This window comes from Engraulis encrasicolus, chromosome 4, assembly GCF_034702125.1.
Source record: "Engraulis encrasicolus isolate BLACKSEA-1 chromosome 4, IST_EnEncr_1.0, whole genome shotgun sequence".
Taxonomy (NCBI): Eukaryota; Metazoa; Chordata; class Actinopteri; order Clupeiformes; family Engraulidae; genus Engraulis; species Engraulis encrasicolus.
Genome location: NC_085860.1, coordinates 31,819,705 through 31,844,291, shown reverse-complemented (window position 1 = coordinate 31,844,291; position 24,587 = coordinate 31,819,705). Strand labels below are relative to the sequence as shown.

The 24,587-nt window shown below is 43.3% G+C and overlaps 2 protein-coding genes across 6 annotated transcripts; one reads left to right on the top strand and one right to left on the bottom strand.

The window, feature by feature from the left end:
• The first annotated feature begins 57 nt into the window (after positions 1 to 57).
• On the top strand, positions 58 to 9,560 carry LOC134447644 (mitochondrial inner membrane protease subunit 2-like). 3 transcript variants are annotated; one of them, XM_063197207.1, is made up of 7 exons: positions 58 to 156; positions 1,623 to 1,760; positions 2,284 to 2,387; positions 3,131 to 3,196; positions 4,067 to 4,169; positions 4,790 to 4,976; positions 8,263 to 8,411. In XM_063197207.1, exons 2-6 carry the CDS (start codon positions 1,626 to 1,628, stop codon positions 4,928 to 4,930), a joined length of 549 nt encoding a protein of 182 aa, XP_063053277.1. In that variant the 5' UTR covers positions 58 to 156; positions 1,623 to 1,625; the 3' UTR covers positions 4,931 to 4,976; positions 8,263 to 8,411. The 3 variants fall into 3 exon arrangements, 2 of the variants coding, with proteins under 2 accessions (XP_063053277.1, XP_063053278.1); XR_010034618.1 differs by lacking the exons at positions 58 to 156; positions 1,623 to 1,760; positions 2,284 to 2,387; ... (1 more) ...; positions 4,067 to 4,169; positions 4,790 to 4,976 and adding exons at positions 7,258 to 7,636; positions 9,465 to 9,560 and having other exon boundaries at positions 8,263 to 8,908; XM_063197208.1 differs by lacking the exons at positions 58 to 156; positions 1,623 to 1,760; positions 2,284 to 2,387; positions 3,131 to 3,196; positions 4,067 to 4,169 and having other exon boundaries at positions 4,893 to 4,976; positions 8,263 to 9,431.
• Positions 9,536 to 23,962, bottom strand: LOC134447642 (mucin-3B-like). 3 transcript variants are annotated; one of them, XM_063197205.1, is made up of 3 exons: positions 18,220 to 23,962; positions 11,741 to 18,168; positions 9,536 to 10,834 (listed from the first exon to the last, which is right to left on the bottom strand). In XM_063197205.1, exons 1-3 carry the CDS (start codon positions 23,661 to 23,663, stop codon positions 10,137 to 10,139), a joined length of 12,570 nt encoding a protein of 4,189 aa, XP_063053275.1. In that variant the 5' UTR covers positions 23,664 to 23,962; the 3' UTR covers positions 9,536 to 10,136. The 3 variants fall into 3 exon arrangements, with proteins under 3 accessions (XP_063053275.1, XP_063053276.1, XP_063053274.1); XM_063197206.1 differs by having other exon boundaries at positions 11,741 to 18,620; positions 18,696 to 23,962; XM_063197204.1 differs by having other exon boundaries at positions 11,741 to 23,962.
• Positions 23,963 to 24,587: the final 625 nt, after the last annotated feature.

Below are 24,587 nucleotides of genomic sequence, written 5' to 3'. Positions count from 1 at the left end.
AGTTTTTCAACATAAAAGTTAAAGGGTGAAATATTTCAAAACAAAAGTCGGCTGGCATGTGTGTGAATGATGGTAAACATGGAGAGCTCCAGGACGTGAAAGTGCTTTCAATGACACCCCGATGGACCATGTGAAATTCAAAGCTAATAACAAAAGGTGAGTGTAGTCAGCATCATTTAGTTGTATGATTACAATTTGTAAATAAAAAAAACTGCTTAACCAACATCCGTTGGTTTGATGAGACGTCAAATGTCACTTGTGTAACAACCACACCGTTGAAACTTGTAGTAGCTAGCTTTTCTTTGCTAACGTGTTTAGCCATGAAAAAACCTTTCACAGTTGGAAAAAAATAAAAGGACGAAAGGTGGAGCATCTTAGGGATTTCAGCACCATTACTGATACGCTTGCTAAATTAAAACCACCGCATTCATCTACGAACATTATGGAAGTAGCAATCTGTGAGGGGGTAGACTCTACTACTTGATTGTCATCCCAAGTCTGAGTTGACTTTAAAACACAGCCCCAACTTGTGCTTGCTCTTAAGTCCTTGCTTGAATGTCTGCTGTCAAAGAAATCATCCAACAGCTAGGTGGTTACATGCACAGTGTCGCTGAAATGAAGAAAAACACATTTATAAATGCACACATTGAAGTGGCTCAGGCTGGTCCTAATACGGTTACTTTGGGGGAGGTGTAGGTTGGACAAGGGCAATGTTTAGATTAGTGGGCGCCACTGGGAGAGCCTTTAGTGGCACGCAGTTGCATCAGGACAGAGGCGATTCTAGGGTCAGGTGGGGCCCCAAGCGAAGATTCAAAAGAATGAACATTTGAACCAAAATCACCTCTTCTGTAGTACAGTATGGGCTGTTATTCGCCATCTAGGGGCTTGGGGGCCCCAAGCGGCTGCCTGCCTTGCCTGGTGGCAAGATGCTCCTCTGATCAGGACATACACATCCAGTCTCACATTTAGGCTGGTTTATCCAGCTATCAGGACACTATTTCCATCCTGAAAATGCATAATACCACTGTCACCATGAGATGGCATGGTGTGTCAACAATACATGCTCTGAGTGCTTCCCTGTTTTCTTTCTTTTGATCTGTCTATCCCTAGTTAAGAGTGTGTTCAAAGGAAGGGAATGGAACAAAAGGCATTTCCAGGGAAATAACAAAACAAGCTGTATTGCATGCTTAAAATGGCTCACACATGTTAAAAGTGGAGAGTAGCCAGTTGTAGGGTTTAGGGGTGGGGAACCTTTTTCGTTCGAGGGGCCACTTCAAGTTCATCTGAGGGCCGTAAATGTCCTCCGGGGGCCGTACTATGAACACAAACCAACCAGGATTACCCCCTGCACTTTAGGCCTATATTGAAGGCAGCCACCTTTAAAACAGACCCCACCTTCTTTGGGTCCCCTGAATATAACTTAATTGTATTGCAAATGTATTGTCTAAGATTACTTTATTAAATGTCATATTTCATGTGAAGCTGCATAACATTAAAATTATGTCAGGGGCCGGATAAAACGGCGTCAAGGGCCGCACATGGCCCTCAAGACATAGGTTCCCGACCCCTGCTTTAGAACCAGCTCTATTCTTATTCTTTATTCTTGAATCTGCTTTTAACAGGAGATGGCTCAGCAAGCTGGATTTGGGAAGAAGTACTTCAGGGCCTTTGTGAGTGGCTTCTTTGTGGCGGTGCCTGTGACAGTCACTATTCTCGACCGCCTTGCTTACGTTGCCCGTGTAGATGGGGCGTCTATGCAGGTGAGCGGAGTTTTCCTATTACTCCATGAGCGCGTCTTGGGCTGGCGTCATTTCTAATTATTAGCAGCAGAAAAGCTGTGAGTTTCAGCCTGTTGGAGTCTTTGTCTGGGTCCTCTGGTGCTATTGTTAAAAATGTTTTGCTCTAACCCCTACTTTATACTAGTGAAGAAAGTGTGTGTGTGTGTGTGTGTGTGTGTGTGTGTGTGTGTGTGTGTGTGTGTGTGTGTGTGTGTGTGTGTGTGTGTGTGTGTGTCTTTTTGATCATTTTTTTCTTATTATCATTTTTGCATATAAATACTGTCATTACTGCTTGTATAAGCTATTGGTTGGACATTGTAATTCTACACATTTTTTCTTTTTTTATGAACTCTGACTATGTCCCATCAGATGTCAAGTACATGATCTAACCCTGTAGAGGTTAGGACACCAAAATGGACTTAACTAAAATGTTTAACTATGGCACAATCACGATTACAGTTATTTGTTGAGAAATTGAGTAAAGCTTCAATTGTCCTTTAATCAGCCCTCTTTAAACCCTGACGGAGGTTCATCCTGTGACATTGTACTTCTGAATCGCTGGAGTGTAAGGAACTACAGGGTGCAACGCGGGGACATTGTCTCCATGGTGTAAGTAACAATATTTCCACTTGTTATAAAGCTCATTATAAGACACTGGGGGGCACATATGGGAGCATTACACACACGGACAGGGTCAGTGCAATACTTGGCCCAAAGTCCTCTAGGCAGGGGGGAGCAGGTAAAAATGTCTCTACATTGGTCTGAGGGGGAAGGGAATTCCACTTGCATGGCTGACTGGAAAAAGAAAGTCTAGAAGGAAATTGACTAAATCCAATTACTCAAACTGTATGAATAAATAAATAGTTGTAATAAATGAATGAATAGTTAACAACAGGTCAAGATAAGATGGGCTACTTTTCGTTGACTAGACCCAGAGATGACCGGAGCACTATTCTCTATTCTATTCTATTCTATTATACTGTATTATATTATATTATATTATATTATATTATATTATATTATATTATATTATATTATATTCTTGAGTCCATGACCATGAGCTACCGAGATCGTACAGACACCCTTGCTTCAACTACTACATCAATATTAATGCCAGTAATTACTGTATACTAAACTGCATAATAATAATGAAAGTATTCATGCATCATTTATTCATTTATTCATTCATTCAGTCTCTCAACCAGCCAGCCATTTCGGTCCATAAAAGGGTCCATATTCATCTAGAAATGCAGTAGAACATGAATTCATTACTCTGTTTCCACTGTGAAGCAATGACTCAGTGTTTGGAAAGCTACACAACTTGTTTATGGGCTTTTTATTTGTTTCCTCAGCTCTCCCAAGAACCCTCAGCAGAAAATCATCAAGAGGGTCATTGCCCTGGAGGGAGACTTCATTAGGTATGCAGGATCTGTACACCCAAACGTGCCAATGGAACTGATATTGTCCAGCACATTCTACCTCCAGGCTCACACTCGTGACTTGTCAGCAACTCTGCCTGAGCTGAGGAGGCAACACGTGCTAGTGCTACCCAGTAGGACAGCTAGATTGTGGAAAAAATATGATCACCATCGTTTCTCTCAATATTGAACTTGCGGTTACGCAAAGAGAGGATTATTTTTTATTTATTTGAACGTTTCTCTGAAAAAGTATATATTTTAAAAGCATAAATAGCGCTTTAAAGTATACACTCGCTCAGATTATGTTGTGGTATGGATCTTTGATTACCAACCAGAAATGAACTGATGCATATGGCCTATTTGCTCACTTCATTCTAGAGTATTTTGCTTCTAGGAAAATGGTAACTCATCTTTTAAAGTCTGTGGTATGAATACGGAGACTGATTAACGTTATCGTGATCATAAGTTGACTAATTATACAGTTACTACCAAAAGAGTTAAAGGCAGAGCTATGAGCTAAATTGTTATCATATTTTTAGTTATGCTCGTTAGGATACATTCTACTAAGAACCATAGCAGAGTCATATGCCAGCCCAAAATCAGTACATGGCCAGTATGGTCTGATAACACAATTACAGCAGTGTTTAACCCTAGTTGTCAAACTGTCTATACTTCAGTCATGGAGACCTTAGCTGCAGAAAGCTACAAACCCAACCTGAGTTTATTTCTGAGCAGAAAACAAAGATAAACCTCAAGTTGAGTTAACTTGTGTTGAACTTTTATTTGTTAATTAAACCAATTTGAAATGTTTTAAAGTGTTTCCATTTACCTGTCAATGGTAAGAATATGCCTTCGCTGTCTGTCCCCCAGAACATTAGGATATAAAAACCGCTATGTGCGAGTGCCTGATGGGCACCTGTGGATAGAGGGAGACCACCACGGCCATAGCTTTGACAGCAACAGCTTTGGACCAGTAAGTTTATTTGTTTTCTTATTATGTGTTTTTTTCTTTCCTCGTTATATGTTTATGTGTCTGTCTGCTTCTGGAACAGTGTGTAGGCTGCCAATTTGACCAGGACTCCCTGGCAGGAGAGACTCTTGGTCTCAATGGGACAATCTTGGCTAAATTAAGGATAAAGGAAAGAGTGCTGTTCTCCCATCAGGAGGAAATGGCAATTGCCATCAAATCTATGAGACCATTTGTGCAAATATGATCCACTCAGTGTACAGTACAGTCTGCAGTTTTATCTTCTGTCCAAAAGCCTGTTTTAAAAAAATAATAATATGTTTAATATCTTTTTTATAGTATCTGTCTGTCTGGCTATAGATGCTTGTATGTATGTTAATGGATTGACCCTGTATTTGTGTTACTGTACTTGTATCGTCTTTTCTATGTTTTTTTATGAACCCTTGCGTCTGTAATAAAGTATTCAAGTCAATATCTAATCTATCTATCTATCTATCTATCTATCTATCTATCTATCTATCTATCTATCTATCTATCTATCTATCTATCTATCTATCTATCTATCTATCTATCTATCTATCTTATCTATCTATCTATCTATCTATCTATCTATCTAATTGCGGCAGGTGTCCTTGGGGCTTCTCCACGGCAGGGCATCTCACATTATCTGGCCGCCTAGTCGCTGGCAGCGAATAGAGCCCAGTATTCCCATCGACCGTAAGCCAGTGCTGCAGACAAGCCAGAAAGCTTCAGAGGATGAGGACTGATGAATACGATATGCTTCAAACTGAAGAAGGAGCATTTCACAGCAAAGTAACTAGTTTTCTTCGGATGTTACCAACCTACTGTAGAGCAAAACGGGTTCAGGTTAGGCTACTGAGGAACAAACCCCAACTCTATACCAGTTGTATGGAGAACAGTACCAAGAACACATATCAGCTGTGAAAACTGACAAAAATATTTTTGGGGGGGGACATTCATGAATATGAAAATATAACACGTCTCAAATGAGTTGGGACGGGGTCATTATGCCATCATACGTAGATGCTGATTTTGAACTGAGCACTAAATCAAGTTGGATGGTCCATTTTCACTGCAGCACAGGATTTGGAAGTCTTTTTGTGTTCAAAAATAATGTATGTTTTTGCCTTCTGTAACCAAAGGACAGTTTCCCATGTCCTGTGGGTCTATTTCAAGTGAGCTTGGGTGCATAGAGGAATGTTAAACCTCTGCATAATTTGTTCACATTCATAGTATGGTGAAGTTTTCACTAGCTTAAATTGTTGGAGTGCCAGAGTAAGAATACAGAAAATTAAGTATCTCATGAACATATATAATGATTTTAATGACAGAAACAGGTCTTATACGTATACACACAATCAAATAATTAAAATGAATTCAAAACTTTGCCGTATGTAATACCTATGCTAACTTTTCCCTTTGCATCTTTAATTCGGAGTGACTCCGCCTCTCTGTGATGTTTTTTTATTCCTGGACATTCATGCTGTCAGTCAATGTAATTAATTAAATGTTACCCCTTATATTATTTTGGCTGATTCCGATGTTTATTGCATTTCACTAGTACTGTCCCAACTTATTTGAGACATGTTACAGATATCAGATGTGAAACGAGCACTTATGTCCCCCAAAACAATATTTTTTTCTCGGTTTTAAGAGATAGTATGTTGTCTTTACACTATTCTCCATCTAATGACTGGATTGAATGTTTTGAAAATAACAGCATTTTGATTTTATTTCGTTTACCAAGTGTCCCAACTTCATCGGAGTTGGGGTTTGTAAATACTGCTGAGACAATTATGAAAAATCACACATGATTATGGGATTCGATCAACTGATTGTTTCATGGTTAGATATATTCGCCTTTTTGCAATGTGATCACAAAGTGAAATAATTGGAATTTCCATTGTTGGCAAGGCAGGTGGAAATTGTGTGTAGGGGGGAACAGGGTTTGTTGTCACAAGTTATGGTTGTCACCAGGGCCGCTGACAGCTTTGGCTGGGCCCAGGACAAAGTCATCTGAAAGGGGCCCCCTTCCGATACATACAATGTAATGAGGACCCAATTTCCGCGCCCTCTGTCCCTGGGCCCGGGACAACTGTCCCCTTTGTCCCCCCTTGTCAGCTTCCCTGGTTGTCACACTCTTCATATCTCAGCTTCTAAAGGTTGCTGATGAAAACGGTTGACACGGAAATATTTGTAATTAGTGTCACAGCAAATCTATGTTGTAGAAAAACATAATAACATTAAGGTGAAACAACATATTGTAATTTTCACATGAAAATGAAACATTTTAGATGTCCAATGTCTCCCTTTTAACTCATTGAACTCATGGAACATCAAAATCAATATGGCCATTTGAAAGTATGAAGAGTATGCCACAATTTAGTTACATTTTTCCAATCTAGGTCAATCCATGTGGGAGCTAGCATCCAAAAAAGAGTTAAACATGTCAGTTGGGGTTGGTTGTCACACTGCTTTCGGGGTTGGTTGTCACAATACTTTTCATTGATTGTGGTTTTATCTGTTATCCATCCATAGTGTGTGGTGTTTCGCATTCAAGGTTGTGTGTGCGTAATACACTACATTTACATGTTTAAACTTATACATAGTATAAAAAGTAGCAAATGGATCTTATTCTGATGATTATGTATGCGTGAGCCATGTTTAGGTTCACATTTCATTGAAATTAAAAATGTTGTATCATTTTCATTACATTTAAACATTTTTCATTTTCCCCCATTACAATGGCATTGTGACAACAAAACCACAATTTGCACATGGTGCCTTTGACAACTAATTTCTTTTGAAGAGAATGAATTATATGGGATCTATGACTAAACAAATATACCTGACACACATGATGCTTTGAATCTGTATAGAAATGTTGTTTCTTGCAATATACTGTTTTTCCTGGGAAAAAAATGTGACAACCAACCCCAGTCTCCCCCTTTCTTTATTTTTTGTCCATGTAGTCTGCTAAAGGCTGCTGAATACAGTGTGCCAAAAATAAAATGTGGGACATTTTAGAAGCTTATACTGTATTTTAGAAACAAACACATTTCTTTTAAAGCCAACAATACTTATGATGGCATAGAATATGGTATGTCACTTTAATGTACACATCCTAAGCATTTGGAATATTTTGGTCCATCGTGTAGGTTTTCACTGTGAGTTTACAGTCAGAGGAAATTTTGAATAACAAGGCCTCTTGCTGGGAAAAGGCATCAACCACCTGACCATTCTAAACACGCCCAGTTTGATGACGCAGGAGACCATAGAAATGGCCTGGGTTGCAGTTAGCATGTGAAGCTAGCAGCAGTTTGTATACTTTAAGTAATATTTTTTATGGCGTATTACAGCAGCAGCTCGCCTTAATGTTGCATAAATACAGTGTCACTCACACCTTATTGAAGACGAGGGACTGTTTGTGGATTTCGTAACACCAGTTTGAAGTGAGTAGGTTAACTCTTCACATTCGTTGCGTAAGGAATAACAACTGCGTTAAATGAAAGTGATGGATGGCTAACTGAACTTGATTACGAGGTTACATGTCGCATGTAACATATCAATTAAACAGTAATAATGTATCAGATGTCGTATTTACGGATGCGTAGCTGGGCGGAGACAGGCGCGTTACAGAAAAGTTATTTGTCAGTGCTACAAACAAGGTGAAAACGCAGTTGAAAACAAACTGACAACCGTGCCTCATTGCCATTGGGTCATGCAAGGCTAGTCGCTAGTCTCTAATTTGGTCAGAATATGCAAATGATCTCCAAAGCAAATGTTGGACTTTGTGTGAATCACGTATGACAATAAAATCGAATCTGTTAATCTTGCGTTATGCTGTACCTATTTAACCTTGACAATGACTATTGTCAATGTATGCCTTCTATCCTGCTTTTCTCTCATACTCCTATCCCACATTAATTCTATAAATGTTTTCACTGTTTTCACTTGTAATTTGGATGGCTCACGCGGTTGAAAGAAACTCATTTCACCATGTATAACATGAGTACACTTATTTTCGGGGGAAAATGTCCTTGTTTTTAATTGCCTTTCCTTGTTACCCTCTTCACAGGCAAGCGCATATTTCCATCTTCCTCTGAAGTGGTCAGCAGCATCCCTGCCCCAGACATGTCTTTGGCGCAGCGAGTGCTTCTTACCTGGATATTCACCCTGGTTTTCCTCATCATGCTCGTCCTGAAGCTGGACGGGAAAATCCACTGGAATTGGTTTCTCATATTTCTCCCTGTATGGACATTTGACACTATTCTCCTCCTCATGATAATTGTTAAGATGGTGGGCCGCTGCAAGCCTGGCTTTGATCCACACAATGCCACCCAGGACCTGAAGAAAAGGATCTGGTATATGGTGGCCATGCTCCTGAAGCTGGCCTTTTGCTTAACACTCTGTGCCAGACTTGAGAATCTAACGGACATATACCTGTCATTTGTTTTCGTCCCTCTCTGGGCACTGATGATTGGGGCCATGGTTGAACTTGGCTACAATGTCTTCCACTTCCGGAGGGATTGAAAGACTCTGAAGTCCTGTGGCTTGTGAAATTGAAGCCAAGAGGTTCAAGCATTACATTTCATCACCTCTGCATAGAAAGGTCTTTTTGACCACGATGACCAAAACTGAATCACAAAAAGAGAGGCGAGACTCCCAAAGCTTTTTAAAAGGGGACTGGTGGTGATGAGGATGTGTGGACTCATCTCAGAAAGGTAAACATAAGATCAAAGAAATTTGAAACCACAGAAGCTTTTTGACACACTCTAAAGGTCTTATGTGCTGTGGAACTGAATATGTTTTTAACTTGCACAAGCGATGCACTCACATCCACACCCAATGCCTATGTTGTGAAGTATGTCCTTGTCTCTTTGCCCTCCTCCCAACTGCCCTGTATTATCAGACTTGCTGTAATACATTGTCTTTGTTTCCATATACTACTAGTGGAGTTAGTTTGAGGGGAAACAATTTTACCACTGCTGGACACTGGTACTATTAATAAGCATAATTATATTCATGACTTTTCACCCTCAGATGTCTTGCACCTAGTGCTTCTGCCCCTCTACCGTGGTGTCGCACACACATTTAACCCCACCTGCCATTTGGTTTACAGTTACTGAAATGTTATGTAAAATGTTTTGACATCCGGCAGACTGGTTGAACATTTGAACTATCCTAATTTATGATATGTTTGTTTTGTGTATTGTGACTCCTCAATAAAATGTGTCCTTATATCACAAATTAACTGTTATGCACTGCATCCTCCACCAGGTTGTGCTCTATATCCATGTGACCAGAGCTGTGACTTAGCATGTGACTGAAGGAGTCAGGCCTATACGACATTGGAATCAAAAACAATTTTATTGGTCCAGATTGTTCAATAAAAGTTACTGTGCAGTCAGCCATTTAAACAAAAACATTTTAGTGATTTTGACTGCATTCATCCCTGTAAGTCAAACTTTTATTTACATTCAGACAAGGTTCATTTCCTTCTACAAAAGGAACAAATGCTATGCACATGTCAGACATACTTGAAACGTTCAGATCTGCAATGCCAGAAAACTAAACTGTAATCAGTGGTGATTAGATACGGAAATTAAAATGTAAAACTGAATGTAGTAAAAAATGTTACTTCACTTTTTACATAATTGCTATGACTGAATATACATCAATGTATTGTTTGGTTTCAGGTTGCATAACATTGGACTGTTATTCAGGAATTGCATATTGCTTAAATAAGTAAAAGTTGCCATTGTTACATATAGATAACATTTAAAAAAAAATCCCAGCAATCCAGTTAATCACTGAGACATGTCACAAATCATAAGTTTGTTACAAACTGTAACCGCAAATGTCAGTGTAGTAGGTCAGTGTTATTTACCTCATCTTTTACACACAAAGTAAGTTTGTATACCATATTAACCTTTACACAATTCAACATTGTTATTGTGGTTTGTAGTCACTGGGTCTTATCATCATTGACACAGTCTTAAATGCACGTCTGTAATTAGTTGGATATAACTCTCTGGAGATGTTGGGCCAGGCTCCCCAGTAGATGCCGTTCCGGACTCCTCTATACCACGGCTTGTAGTATTTGCCATTCAAATTGGCTGACATACAAGAGTCAAACCACCAGCCCGAGCCATAGTAGGCCCCACAATTGCCAGATGGATACTGGTCATTGTCTCTGTCGTGAGTGGTGAAAGGCTTCTGGTCATGGTCAAAAGTCCGACTGAAGTGAAGGGCGTCTCCAGCTGTACCAGAGTACGCCCCTATGCTCAGCCTGTACTTCTCCTGTTCACTGGCCACTGAGAAGTGCTCATAGGTTGCGTAAGCTTTAAGCCCCTCAAAGTCCTCCAGCTGGATACGCAGGACCATCTCTCTACCGCGGGTGAGCAGGTGGATCATGTCGTTGCCCAGCCAAAACTCACCATCCAAACGACCAAAGCCCTTTTTGTAGTCATTCCAGGTGCGGTTGAAGCTGACACTGCCGTCATAGCGGCGCTGGAGCAGGGTCCAGCCCCCTCCATAGGCCTCCATCTCGCACAGCACAGGGAAGGAGCTGTTCCTCAGGTCGGGCCGGACGATGAAGATGCCAGACTTTTTCGTCTCGCTCGCAGTGTAGTCTGAGCAGTATTGGGCTGTGGAGAAGAGTGATGTGGACTGTTAGAAATCCCAAATATTCATATTTTCAGGGTTCAATAATCAGAACATTCAAATGCTTTAAAATGCAAAAAAAAAGTCTTCCATAGAAAAAAAAGTAGAGAGATGCTGATTTTTAGAAATCCCAAATATTCATATTTTCTTTTTTTTAAATGATCAAAACATTCAAATGAAAATACAAAAACAATAACCTTCTGCATTTCCTACAAAGAAAACTGTTGCACGAATGTCAATGGTGACAAGGGGTAACCTAGGGGTTAAAAGAGCTGTGTGCAACTAATTTAAAAAGTGCCTGACTAACCGTCTCCTCCGCCCTTCCTGAAATATTTTTGAACCCATAACATCTGTTCCTCAGATGACAAGAGAGATCCATATCCCCTGTCCTCATCTCTATTGATCATTGTTTTGAAAATAGTTTGGCACGCTCCACGGTTGAAGCAGAGGATAGAGTCAGCAGCAGCAGCAGCCTGGAACTCGGTGGACACACAGCACTGTGCACGTGCAGCACACTAAAAAAACTCAGTGTTCATTCTGTAGCATGTGCTTTTCTAATCCCCCAATGTGCCACAAATTTGTTTTGGAGGGACAGGAGATTATCTGGCTAATAAAGCCTACTGACTGTAGTAAATGTAACAAGAGATCAAGTATCGTAATGACTTTAAATCATGTCTGTGATTAAACTGTCACTTGAGCATGGAGAGCAGGCCATTTGTTATAAATCACCATAATTATTATAATGTGCTACTAAATTTGTTTGAAAAGTGCTTGTCATGCTGCCCGGGGAATATCCCGAACTGCTCAGCAAGAAATGAAAAATAATGAACACAATAAAATGTTGTCATGAAAGTCTCTTAAATGTAAAAGAAGAAGGGAGGGTTATTTACCTGGTTTAGCCGTTCCGGTGTTACCATTGGGATCTGATGGCCCTGGAAGGTTCGCCTGTACCCCCTCCACGGTCAGGGATTTTGACCCCCTGACCTCGTGGGTGTCTGCTACTCCGTATTCTGGTGGGCTCTGACTGGTCAGCTGGCTGCTGTTCCTGCTGCCCTGGCCTGGATTTGGTTCTGCCTTATTTAGGCCTTTTCCCGTGATCCAAGGAAATGGATCTGTTTTTTTCTTTTTATTATTTATGTTAGTAACCACAGGCTCCTTTTTCTTCATGGTCTCCTGCCTGTCTTTGGTTTGGTTTTTGTTCAGGTGCTGCAGTAATATCTTCAGTGCAGTGGAGTGGTTAGCCTTGTGTGTCATGGATGTGTTTGATTTAACAGTCGGGGTTTCCTCATCTGTTCTGTACTTCTGTGACAGTGTCTGGTTTCTCACATCTTTCACCAAGCCTTTCGGATCATTTGTCTTGACCGCACTGACATCAGGCACAGAGGCAGGTGGTGCTGTCATATTTTTCACAGGGCTTTGGCTGTTTCTCTCGGGGAGATGGTCAGTGGATAAGTCATCCACAGCGGGTTTCAATCCCTCCTCTACACGCTTGATGCTATCCTTCTGTCCTTTGCCCTTTAACGGGTTCGCTCCGGGAGGGCTTTTGCTTTTTGTTTTCCACGGCTGTCTGGGGATCAAAGGATGACTGCCGTTTTTGCGCCTGTCAACAGAGTAGGGGGAGGTCGGCCGCTCTCCTCCACTGCTGGCCACAGTGCTTGTGCTGGGTGCCTCGCCTCCGTCCCTGCCCTGTGGGTGGTGTGACTGAGCACTACTTGTTCCCTTGGTGTTGTCTTCATTATCTTCTGCACGTGTGATAGGCTGCGTCACACGCTTGGGCACGCTGAGGGCTATCGGAACACGTGTCGGTGTGATGCGTGATGGTGTGATGCCAGGTTTGTTATTGCCTGCCGAATCAGGACTCACTTGGCTCTCTTCATTTTCCAGCTTTGCATCAGGATTCACTTTCCTTGTTCTGTTTCCCGTACCCAAAGGCTCCTGTGGCTTGAGCCGTGACATGGGACTGTCCTCGCCCTTAGGCCTGCCCTCAGTAGAACGGCCTGTGCTGTTTGGTTGGTTGAGGTTGATTGTGTTATTGTTTGCTAATTCTTTGGACGTGTTCTGATTTGTTTGGTCAAAAGGTTTTAATATTCTCCTTAGGACGTCACTGTAGCTGTCTCTGTCACCAGATGGGGTCTGTTTCATATCTCCAGTGGGGAGTTTAATATCGCGGGTGTCGGAGCTAATGTCCGTGTGTAAACCAGCACTCGTCTCCCCAACCCCTTCTACAAGATTTATGTGTTTCCCAGAAATATTGCTTTCCATCTGTTGTGTGCTTGCTTTGTTTACATCAGGTAATTGACTGAATTTTTCATTTCCCTCCAAAACGCCCTTCTCCTCTGCAGATGACTTCATGGTTCCTGGAATGTGTGATTTTTGGTCAAGGGTCCGTGTTTTGTTTCGCGTCTCCATAGCTTGCTTCCCAGTGTCATCTGTCCGAGCACTGTTATCACCGGGCTTTACAAGAGACCCTCCTCTCTCTCCCACATTCTCATTGCTGTTAATAGGAGCTTGTGTTGATTTTAGTCCCCCACTGATATCAGTGCTTTCATGGAGCCCCGAACCTGACACCACTGATGTGCTTGCATTTGATTTGCGGCCTGAATGGTCTTTCTTTTCACTCTGTATGTTTGAATCTTTTGGCTTTGTGTTTTTGGCCTGTTCTCCTCTTTGTGTGGGCTGCTTTTTCTCAATGACCACCGGCCTCTCTTTGGTTTGGTTTTTGTTCAGGTGAAATGGTAATAATTTATTCAGTCCAGATGTGTTATTAGGTTTATGTGTCATGGATGTGTTTGATTTCATTGTTGCCTTCATTTCCTCATCTGGTCTGTTCTCAGAGTGATAATGTGACGGTGTCTGGCTTTTCACATCTTTCACAGAGCTGTGTGGATCGTTTGTCTTGACCGCACTGACATCAGGCCCAGAGGCAGGTGTTGTCATACTTTTCACAGGGCTTTGGCTGTTCCTCTCGGGGAGATGGTCAGTGGATAAGTCATCTACAGTTTTTAATCCGTGCTCTACACGTTTGGGGTTCTCTCCCACATTCTTATTGTTGTTTGTGGGAGCTTGTGTTGATTGTGGTCCCCCACTGGCATCAGTATTTTCATGAAGCCCCGAACCTGACACCACTGATGTGCTCGAGGTGATGAAGCCTGAATGCAAATCAACTTTGTTTTCACTGGGCATGCTTAAATCTTTTGGCCTCATGTCTTTTTCATTTGCTCCTCTTTCTGAGGGAGGTGGATTTTTGAGCGTGCCAGTTGGAATCAGGCTGGCTGTTTCCTTGTTATTGTTTACGGGTTTTGCACTCTTTCCCGCTCCCTCTTGTTTGTTGCTTGGCAGTGGATACTTGGTTTTGGTGTTTTTTCCTTTGTCTATTATGCCTGAATCTGTGCGTTCTCCGTCCCTGGACTTTAGAGGCGAAACAGTTGCCGTTATTTGGTGGCTCGTATTTGTGACGTTGACTTCACCAACATGCGTATTCAAACTTGTTCCCTTTTCAGGATCTTTAGACACATCTGTGTTTAATTGATTGGATGTCTTTGCACCAGTGCTTGATTTTATTTGCTGTTTATCTGGTTTTGGACTCAAGTCCTTTCCATTGATGTCAGCGGGTGTTGGTGGCTCCGTCCTCCTCGACTGTGTGTCACTCCTGTCTGGTGCCCCCTCACTGGGTTTATGAGGCGACCTCATGCCACTCCGGTCTGTTATCCTCACACTGGGTTTCTCAGGTGTCCTCATATCACTCATGTCTGTTGTCCCTACATCACTGGGTTTCTGATGTGTGTTTGTGTCAGTCCTGTCTGTTGTCCCTACACTGGGTTTCTGAGGTGTCCTGGTATCACTCCTATCTGGCATCATTGTGTCACTCCTATCTGTTGTTCCTACACTGGGTTTCTGAAGTGTCTTCATGTCAGTCCTATCTTTTGTTCCCACAATACTGGGTCTCTGAGGTGTCTTATTATCACTGTTGTCTGTTATATCACTTCTGTCTGTTGTCCCTACACTGGGTTTCTGAGGTGTCCTGATATTACTCCTATCTGGAGTCTTTGTGTCAGTCCTGTCAGTTGTCTCTATACTGGGTTTCTGAAATGTCTTTGTATCACTCCTGTCTGTTGGCCCCTCACTGAGTTTATAAGGTGTCTTCATGTCACTCCCGTCTGGTGTCCCTACACTGGGTTTCTGAGGTGTCTTCATGTCACTCCCGTCTGGTGTCCCTACACTGGGTTTCTGAGGTGTCCTGATATCAACTCTATCTGTTCGGTCATTCCTGTCTGTTGTCCACACACTGGGTTTTGGAGGCGTCTTAACATCACTCCTGTCGGTTGGCCCCTCGCTGAGTTTATAAGGTGTCTTCATATCACTGTTGTCTGTTGTTCCTACACTGGGTTTCTGATGTGTCCTGATATCAATTCTATCTGGCGTCTTTGTGTCACTGTTGTCTGTTGTTCCTACACTGGGTTTCTGAGATGTTTTCGAATCACTGTTGCCTACATTGGGTTTCTGATGTGTCTTCCTATCAGTTCTATCTGGTGTTCCTGTGTCACTGTTGTCTGCTGTCCCTACACTACTGGGTTTCTGAGGTGTCTTTGTATGACTGTTGTCTGGTTTCTGATGTGTCCTGATATCACTCCTATCTGGTGTCTTTGTGTTACTCCTGTCTGTGGTCCCTACACTGGGTTTATTGGGTGTCTTCATGTCACTTCTGTCTGTTGTCACTACACTGGGTTTCTCAAGTATCTTTGTATAATTTCTGTCTGTTGTCCATACACTGGGTTTTGGAGGTGTCTTAGTATCACTCCTGTCATCTGTTCCCGCAGTGGGTTTCTGAGGTGTCTTTGTGTCTGTTCTGTCTGTTGTCCTCATATCACTCCTGTCTGGCATTTTTGGGTCAGTCATGTCTATTGTCCCTACACTGGGTGTCTGAGGTGGCTTCATATCACTGTTGTCTGTTATCTCTACACTGGGTTTGTTATGCGTTCTCGTGTCAGTTCTGTCTGTTGTCTCCACAGCTTGTTTCTGATGTGTCTTTGTGTTACTCCTGTCTGTGGTCCCTACACTGGGCTTTCGAGGTGTCTTTGTGTCACTCCTGTCTGTTGTTCCCTCACTGACTTTATAAGGTGACTTCATGTCACTGTTGTCTGTTGTCCCTACACTGGGTTTCTGATGTGTCCTTATATCACTATCTGGCGTCTTTGTGTCACCCCTGTCTGTTGTTCCTACACTACTGGGTGTCTGAGAGGTTTTCGAATCACTGTTGTCAACATTGGGTTTCTGAGGTGTCTTCATATCACTCCTGTCTGTTGTCCCTACACTACTCGGTTTCTGAGGTGTCTTCATATCAATTCTATCTGGTGTTCCTATGTCACTGTTGTCTGTTGTCCCTACACTACTTGGTTTTTGAAGTGTCTTTGTATTACTGCTGTCTGGTTTCTGATGAGTCCTGATATCACTCCTATCTGGCATCTTTGTGTCACTCCTGTCTGTTGTCCCCACACTGGGTTTATTGGGTGTCTTCTTATCAGTTTGGCCTGTTGTCGCAACACTGGGATTTCGAGGTGTCTTTGTATCACTCCTGTCTGTTGTTCCCTCACTGACCTTATAAGGTGTCTTCATGTCACTGTTGTCTGTTGTCTCTACACTGGGTTTCTGAGGTGTCCTGATATCAATTCTATCTGGCGTCTTTGTGTCACCCTTGTCTGTTGTCCCTACACTACTTGGTTTTTGAAGTGTCTTTGTATTACTGTTATCTGATTTCTGATGAGTCCTGATATCACTCCTATCTGGTGTCTCTGTGTTACTCCTGTCTGTTGTCCCTACACTGGGTTCCTGAGGTGTTCTCATGTCAGTTCTGTCTGCTGACTCAACAGCGGGTTTCTGAGGTGTCTTTGGATCATTCTTCTCTGTTGTCCCCTCACTGAATTTATAAGGTGTCTTCATGTTACTCCTGTCTGTTGTCCCTACACTACTGGGTTTCTGAGGTGTCTTCATATCACTCCTGTCTGTTGTCCCTACACTACTCGGTTTCTGAGGTGTCTTCATATCAATTCTATCTGGTGTTCCTGTGTCACTGTTGTCTGTTGTCCCTACACTACTTGGTTTTTGAAGTGTCTTTGTATTACTGTTATCTGATTTCTGATGAGTCCTGATATCACTCCTATCTGGTGTCTCTGTGTTACTCCTGTCTGTTGTCCCTACACTGGGTTCCTGAGGTGTTCTCATGTCAGTTCTGTCTGCTGACTCAACAGCGGGTTTCTGAGGTGTCTTTGGATCATTCTTCTCTGTTGTCCCCTCACTGAATTTATAAGGTGTCTTCATGTTACTCCTGTCTGTTGTCCCTACACTACTGGGTTTCTGAGGTGTCTTCATATCACTCCTGTCTGTTGTCCCTACACTACTCGGTTTCTGAGGTGTCTTCATATCAATTCTATCTGGTGTTCCTGTGTCACTGTTGTCTGTTGTCCCTACACTACTTGGTTTTTGAAGTGTCTTTGTATTACTGCTGTCTGGTTTCTGATTAGTCCTGATATCACTCCTATCTGGCACCTTTGTATCACTCCTGTCTGTTGTCCCTACACTGGGTTTATTGGGAGTCTTCATGTCAGTTCTGTCTGTTGTCTCTGCAGCGGGTTTCTGAGGTGTCTTTGTGTCACTCCTGTCTGTTGTTCCCTCACTGATTTTATAAGGTGTCTTCATGTCACTGTTGTCTGTTGTCCCTACACTGGGTTTCTGAGGTGTTCTCATGTCCGTTCTGTCTGTTGTCTCTACAGCGAGTTTCTGAGGTGTCTTTGGATCATTCTTCTCTGTTGTCCCCTCACTGAATTTATAAGGTGTCTTCATGTTACTCCTGTCTGTTGTCTCTACACTGGGTTTCTGAGGTGTCCTGATATCAATTCTATCTGGCGTCTTTGTGTCACCCCTGTCTGTTGTCCCAACACTACTGGGTTTCTGAGGTGTATTCATGTCACTCCTGTCTGTGGTCCCTACACTGGGCTTTCGAGGTGTCTTTGTATCACTCCTGTCTGTTGTTCCCTCACTGACTTTATAGGGTGTCTTCATGTCACTCCTGTCTGTGGTCCCTACACTGGGCTTTCGAGGTGTCTTTGTATCACTCCTGTCTGTTGTTCCCTCACTGACTTTATAGGGTGTCTTCATGTCACTGTTGTCAGTTGTCCCTACACTGGGTTTCTGATGTGTCCTGATATCAATTCTATCTGGCGTCTTTGTGTCACCCTTGTCTGTTGTTCCTACGCTACTGGGTGTCTGAGATGTTTTCGAATCACTGTTGCCTACATTGGGTTTCTGATGTGTCTTCATATCACTCCAGTCTGTTGTCCCTACACTACTCGGTTTCTGATGTGTCTTCATATCAGTTCTATCTGGTGTTCCTGTGTCACTGTTGTCTGTTGTCCCTACACTACTTGGTTTTTGAAGTGTCTTTGTATTACTGCTGTCTGGTTTCTGATGAGTCCTGATATCACTCCTATCTGGCATCTTTGTGTCACTCCTGTCTGTTGTCCCTACACTGGGTCTGTATGGTGTCTTCATGTCACTGTTGTCTGTTGTCCCTACACTGGGTTCCTGAGGTGTTCTCATGTCAGTTATGTCTGTTGTCTCTACAGCGAGTTTCTGAGGTGTCTTTGGATCATTCTTCTCTGTTGTCCCCTCACTGAATTTATAAGGTGTCTTCATGTTACTCCTGTCTGTTGTCCCTACACTACTGGGTTTCTGAGGTGTCTTCATATCACTCCTGTCTGTTGTCCCTACACTACTCGGTTTCTGAGGTGTCTTCATATCAATTCTATCTGGTGTTCCTGTGTCACTGTTGTCTGTTGTCCCTACACTACTTGGTTTTTGAAGTGTCTTTGTATTACTGTTGTCTGGTTTCTGATGAGTCCTGATATCACTCCTATCTGGTGTCTCTGTGTTACTCATGTCTGTTGTCCCTACACTGGGTTCCTGAGGTGTTCTCATGTCAGTTCTGTCGGCTGACTCCACAGCGGGTTTCTGAGGTGTCTTTGGATCATTCTTCTCTGTTGTTCCCTCACTGAATTTATAAGGTGTTTTCATGTTACTCCTGTCTGTTGTTCCTACACTACTGGGTTTCTGAGGTGTCTTCATATCACTCCTATCTGGTGTCTCTGTGTTACTCCTGTCTGTGGTCCCTACACTGGGTTTTCGAGGTGTCTTTGTGTCACTCCTGTCTGTTGTTCCCTCACTGACTTTATAAGGTGTCTTCATGTCACTGTTGTCTCTTGTCCCTACACTGGGTTCCTGAGGTGTTCTCATGTCAGTTCTGTCTGTTGATTCTACAGCGGGTTTCTGAGGTGTCTTTGGATCATTCTTCTCTGTTGTCCCCTCACTGAATTTATAAGGTGTCTTCATGTTACTCCTGTCTGTTGTCCCTACACTACTCGGTTTCTGAGGTGTCTTTGGATCATTCTTCTCTCTTGTCCCCTCACTGAATTTATAAGGTGTCTTCATGTTACTCCTGTCTGTGGTCCCTTCACTGGGTTTTAGAGGCGTCCTCGTATCACTCCTGTCGGTTGGCCCCTCACTGGATTTATATGGTGTCTTCATGTCAGTTTTACCTGTTGTTCCAACACTGGGTTTTCGAGGTGTCTTTGTGTCACTGTTGTCTGTTGTTCCCTCACTGAGTTCATAAGGTGTCTTCATGTCAGTTCTGTCTGTTGTCCCTACACTGGGTTTTTCAGGTATCCTGATATCACTCCTATCTGGCGTCTTTGGGTCACGCCTGTCAGTTGTCCCTACACCACTGGGTTTCTGATGTGTCTTTGTGTCACTCCTGTCTGTTGTATCTACAGTGGGTTTCTGAGGTGTCTTTGTGTCAGTCATGTCTGTTGGCCCCTCACTGAGTTTATATGGTGTCTTCATGTCAGTTTTGTCTGTTGTCCCTACACTGGGTTTTGGATGTGTTTTTGTATCACTCTTGTCTGTTGTCCCTACACTGGGTTTCTGAACTGTCCTCAAATCACTCCCGTCTGTTGTCCCTACACTACTGGGTTTTTTAAGTGTCTTTGTATCACTGTTGTCTGTTGTCCCTGCATTGGGTTTCTGAAATGTCTTTGGATCATTCTTGTCTGTTGTTCCCTCACTGAGTTTATAAGGTGTCTTCATGTTACCCCTGTCTGTTGTCCCTACACTGGGTTTCTGATGTGTCCTGATATCACTCCTATCTGGCATCTTTGGATCACTCCTGTCTGTTGTCTCTATGCTGGGTTTTAGAAGTGTCTTTATATCACTCCTGTCTGTTGTCCCTACACTACTGGGTTTCTGAAGTATTTTCCTATCACTCCTGTCACGTGTCCCTGCAGTGGGTTTCTGAGGTGTCCTTGTGTCAGTTCTGTCTGTTGTCCTCATATCACTCCTGTCTGTTGTCCCTACACTGGGTTTCTGAGGTGTCTTAGTATTACTCATATCTGTTGTTCCCTCGCTGAGTTTATAAGGTGTCTTCATATCACTGTTGTCTGTTGTCCCTACACTGGGTTTCTGATGTGTCCTTATATCACTCCTATCTGGCGTCTTTGTGTCACCCCTGTCTGTTGTTCCTACGCTACTGGGTGTCTGAGATGTTTTCGAATCACTGTTGCCTACATTGGGTTTCTGAGGTGTCTTCATATCACTCCTGTCTGTTGTCCCTACACTACTCGGTTTCTGAGGTGTCTTCATATCAATTCTATCTGGTGTTCCTATGTCACTGTTGTCTGTTGTCCCTACACTACTTGGTTTTTGAAGTGTCTTTGTATTACTGCCGTCTGGTTTCTGATGAGTCCTGATATTACTCCTATCTGGCATCTTTGTGTCACTGCTGTCTGTCTTTGTGTCACCTCTATCTGTTGTTCCAACACTACTGGGTTTCTGAGATGTTTTCAAATCACTGTTGCCTACACTGGGTTTCTGATGTGTCCTTATATCACTCCTATCTGGTGTCTTTGGGTCAGCCGTGTCTGTTGTCTCTACACTGGGTTTCTGATGTGTTCTCGTGTCAGTTCTGTCTGTTGTCTCCATAGCAGATTTCTGAGGTGTCTTTGTATCACTGTTGACTATTGTTCCCTCACTGAGTTTATAAGGTGTCCTCGTGCCAGTTGTCCCTACACTGGGTTTCTGAGGTGTACTGATGTCACTCCTATCTGTCATCTTTGGGTCACTCCTGTCTATTGTCCCTTCACTGGGTTTCTGAAGTGTCTTCATGTCACTCCCATCTGTTGTCCCTACATTACTGGGGTTTTCAAGTGTCTTTGCATCACTGTTGTCTGTTGTCCCTGCATTGGGTTTCTGAATTGTCTTCGGATCATTCTTGTCTGTTGTTCCCTCTCTGAGTTTGTATGGTGTCTTCATGTTACTTCTGTCTGTTGTCCCTACACTGGGTTTTAGAAGTGTCTTTGTATCACTCTTGTCTGTTGTCCTTACACTACTGGGTTTCTGAAGTATTCTCCTATCACTCCTGTCATGTGTCCCTGCAGTGGGTTTCTGATGTGTCCTTGTGTCAGTTCTGTCTGTTGTCCTCATATCACTCCTGTCTGTTGTCCCTACACTATTGGGTTTCTGAGGTGTCTTAGTATTACTCATATCTGTTGTTCCCTCACCGAGTTTATAAGGTGTCTTCATATCACTGTTGTCTGTTGTCCCTACACTGGGTTTCTGGGGTGTTCTTATATCACTCTTATCTGGCATCTTTGTGTCACCTCTATCTGTTGTTCCTACACTAGTGGGTTTCTGAGATGTTTTCAAATCACTGTTGCCTACACTGGGTTTCTGATGTATCCTTATATCACTCCTATCTGGTGTCTTTGGGTCAGCCGTGTCTGTAGTCTCTACACTGGGTGTCTGATGTGTTCTCATGTTACTTCTGTCTGTTGTCCCTACACTGGGTTTTAGAAGAGTCTTTGTATCACTCTTGTCTGTTGTCCCTACACTACTGGGTTTCTGAAGTATTTTCCTATCACTCCTGTCTGTTGTCCCTACACTGGGTTTCTGAGGTGTCCTTGTGTCAGTTCTATTTGTTGTCCTCGTATCACTCCTGTCTGTTGTCCTTACACTGGGCTTTTGAAGTGTCTTCGTATCACTGCTGTCTATTGTCCCTACACTGGGTTTCTGTGGTGTTGTACCCCTGTTGTCTGTCGTCCATACACTACTGGGTTTCTGAGGTGTCTTCGTATCACTCCTGTCTCTTGTCCATACACTGGGTTTCTGAGGTGTCTCCCTCACACTGGAGTGATTCAAACCCATTGGGATGGGCAGACTAAAATCCTCTTCCTTACTACTGCTTCCTGTCTTTGTGACATTGACTCGACCTTTGAACTTATCCCCAGCCATGTTACTAGTTTCCCCATCTTGCTCAGTTGTTGGGCTTGAGGGCAATGTTTCTCTGTCACTGTCATCAGGACTTTGCGTCAGCTCAGGCTTCTTGTCAGTTTTTGTTAAACCATCATCCATCACTTTAGATTTATTCTTGTGTAGCATATTCCTGCTCTCACTGGGTTTTCTCAGTCCTTTAGTATTTTTCACTGGGGTTAACTCCGCAGGGGTTTTACTTTGATCTGCAGAAGTCTGTGCTGACTCTATTGTGTCCATATGCGGAGAGGTAATTTCACTTACCTTGATCACCTTTGGCCTTGCTGGCTCAGTGGATCGAGACTGTGCAGTAGTGCTTGTAATGTGTGAGGGTGTCTTTTTCTCTGCCCGTCCACTTTTATTACCCACATGTGTATCTCCAAAATGAGGATCTCTTGTTCCACGGTCCCCCTTCACTCCTGTAGTGATCGACTGGCCCAAGTCCAAAGCTGTCCTTACATTGTCCATCTTTTCTCCATTAGTGAAAGTGTTCGATGTATTCCTATGAGGCTTCATAGGGAAGGAGACTGTTGTTTCTTGAGTGTCACCAACTGTGTCCATGTCTCCCCTGCGTGTGTCTCCCCTACTGTCCATGCGATCCACATCTCTTGTTCCACTGTCCCCCTTCACTCCTGTAGGGGTCTTCTGGCCCAAGTCCAACGTTGTCTTTACATCGTCCGTCTTTTGTCCATTAGTAAATGTGTTCGATTTATCCCCATGAGGCTTCAGATGGGAGGGGCCGGTTGTGTTTTGAGTGGCAGTGACTCCAACTCTGTCCTTGTCCCCCCTGTGTGTGTGTCTCCAAGTGTCCACGGGATCGACACTTCTTGTTCCAGTGTCCCCCTTGCCTCCTGTAGTAGTCGACTGGCCCATGTCCAATGTTATCGTTACACTGTCCATCTTCTGTCCATTAGTGAACGTGTTTGATGTATCTCCATTAGGTTTCATAGGGGAGGGGTCAGTTGTCCCTTGAGAAACAGCAACTCTGTTCTTGTCCCCCCTACTATTCAAATCCACGTTCTGAGTGTCCATGGGGTCAGCGGCTGTGTGGCCTGGTCCGCCTGTGTGTCCTCTCTGTGTGTTCTCTCGGCCCGCTCGTCCTCTGTCCACCATGGTGACCACGTGTGGCTCCTGCCAGTGGTGGTGCGACTGCTCCTCTCCCTGCTCTCCTCTCCGCACGTCCTCGTCACAGCACCCCCTCAGGCGCCTCACCTCCTCCTGCAGCCTGCGCAGCTCTGCTCTCATCCAGGCCGGCTCCCCAAACTCCCTCGGCAGCATCAGGGTCAGTGGGGGCAGGACCACCTCGTACAGGCAAGTGTCCTCCTCACCCTCGCCCTCGCATGGCCCAGCTGGTTGCAGTCGTACCCTCGTTGGGGCTGTGTCACACTGCTCGGCCCTGGCCAGAGCTGGCAGGAGCAGCAAGCTCCAGCAGCAAAGACGGAGCACAGCAGTCAGCCACATGGTGTGTGTGTGTGTGTCTCTCTGAGTTGGTTGTGCTGCTTAGGTGAGCTTTATCAGCCCTTGAGAAGGGAGGGTGACTCTCGGCGAAGGAAGAGAGGGGCAGAGGGGAGAGGGGAAAGGCACGCGGGCTGGAGGACAGCCTCCTCCTAGTCTAGCTGCTGCTGGTAATCCATCTGATCTGCATGTGCGATGGTTTTATTGCAAGCAGAGAGGGATGTGGGCTAGCCCGTTTAGAATGCATTACAGTAAGCATGACTGCATATTAAGAGATGTATGATTATCTAATATTTCTCGTATAGGGCCTGCATTCTCTTCATTGCTTTCATAGCTACAAAAAACTAGGCCTAAAAGTTTAATATGAAAGAATGTAAACACAGAAAGTATGTTTACGTTGACAATATTAATAAAATATTGAAATTCATGATACAGATCCTGCCAGAAATAACACTAGTTTGGCACATACTTCACCCGTGTCAGCACATTTTTATCTCATATGTGTCAATGACTGCATCATGCACGTGAGTGCAGTTCTGCACATGGGTTGTAAAATTCAGATGGTGGACAGCTTTTCAGTTTCCTATCATTAAAACAACATCTACATCTGAGATGCATTGTTAGCTCTTGGCTAGCAGTGTCGCCCCTCTGGTTGGCAGACGTAGCCGGCTCAAACCTGTTTACAAAAGGTCTTAATTGTATCCACTGGGGACCCATCGCTGCCAAGTTATCGGAAAGTCACTTCTAAACGTGAAGTGATGTGTACAAAGAAATTTCTCAGACGGAGTAATCAGCGGAGACAGATTCATTGATTTTAATTATTTGTTCTTTGATTGTGCCTCCTTGCTTTCATCAGAGTCAAATTTAAAATTGTAGAACCTTTTTTTTGCTTCTTTGTTGACTTCCCAAAACAAAAATGACACACAGGCA

Excerpts from the sequence above, each read along its gene's own strand:
- LOC134447642 (XM_063197204.1), bottom strand. The coding sequence starts at position 23,663 with ATGTGGCTGACTGCTGTGCTCCGTCTTTGCTGCTGGAGCTTGCTGCTC. Across the intron at positions 10,835-11,740 it reads CACCGGAACGGCTAAACCAG|CCCAATACTGCTCAGACTAC; the intron begins GTAAATAACCCT and ends TCTTCTCCACAG.
- LOC134447644 (XM_063197207.1), top strand. The coding sequence starts at position 1,626 with ATGGCTCAGCAAGCTGGATTTGGGAAGAAGTACTTCAGGGCCTTTGTG. Across the intron at positions 2,388-3,130 it reads GGGGACATTGTCTCCATGGT|CTCTCCCAAGAACCCTCAGC; the intron begins GTAAGTAACAAT and ends TTGTTTCCTCAG. Across the intron at positions 3,197-4,066 it reads CTGGAGGGAGACTTCATTAG|AACATTAGGATATAAAAACC; the intron begins GTATGCAGGATC and ends TCTGTCCCCCAG.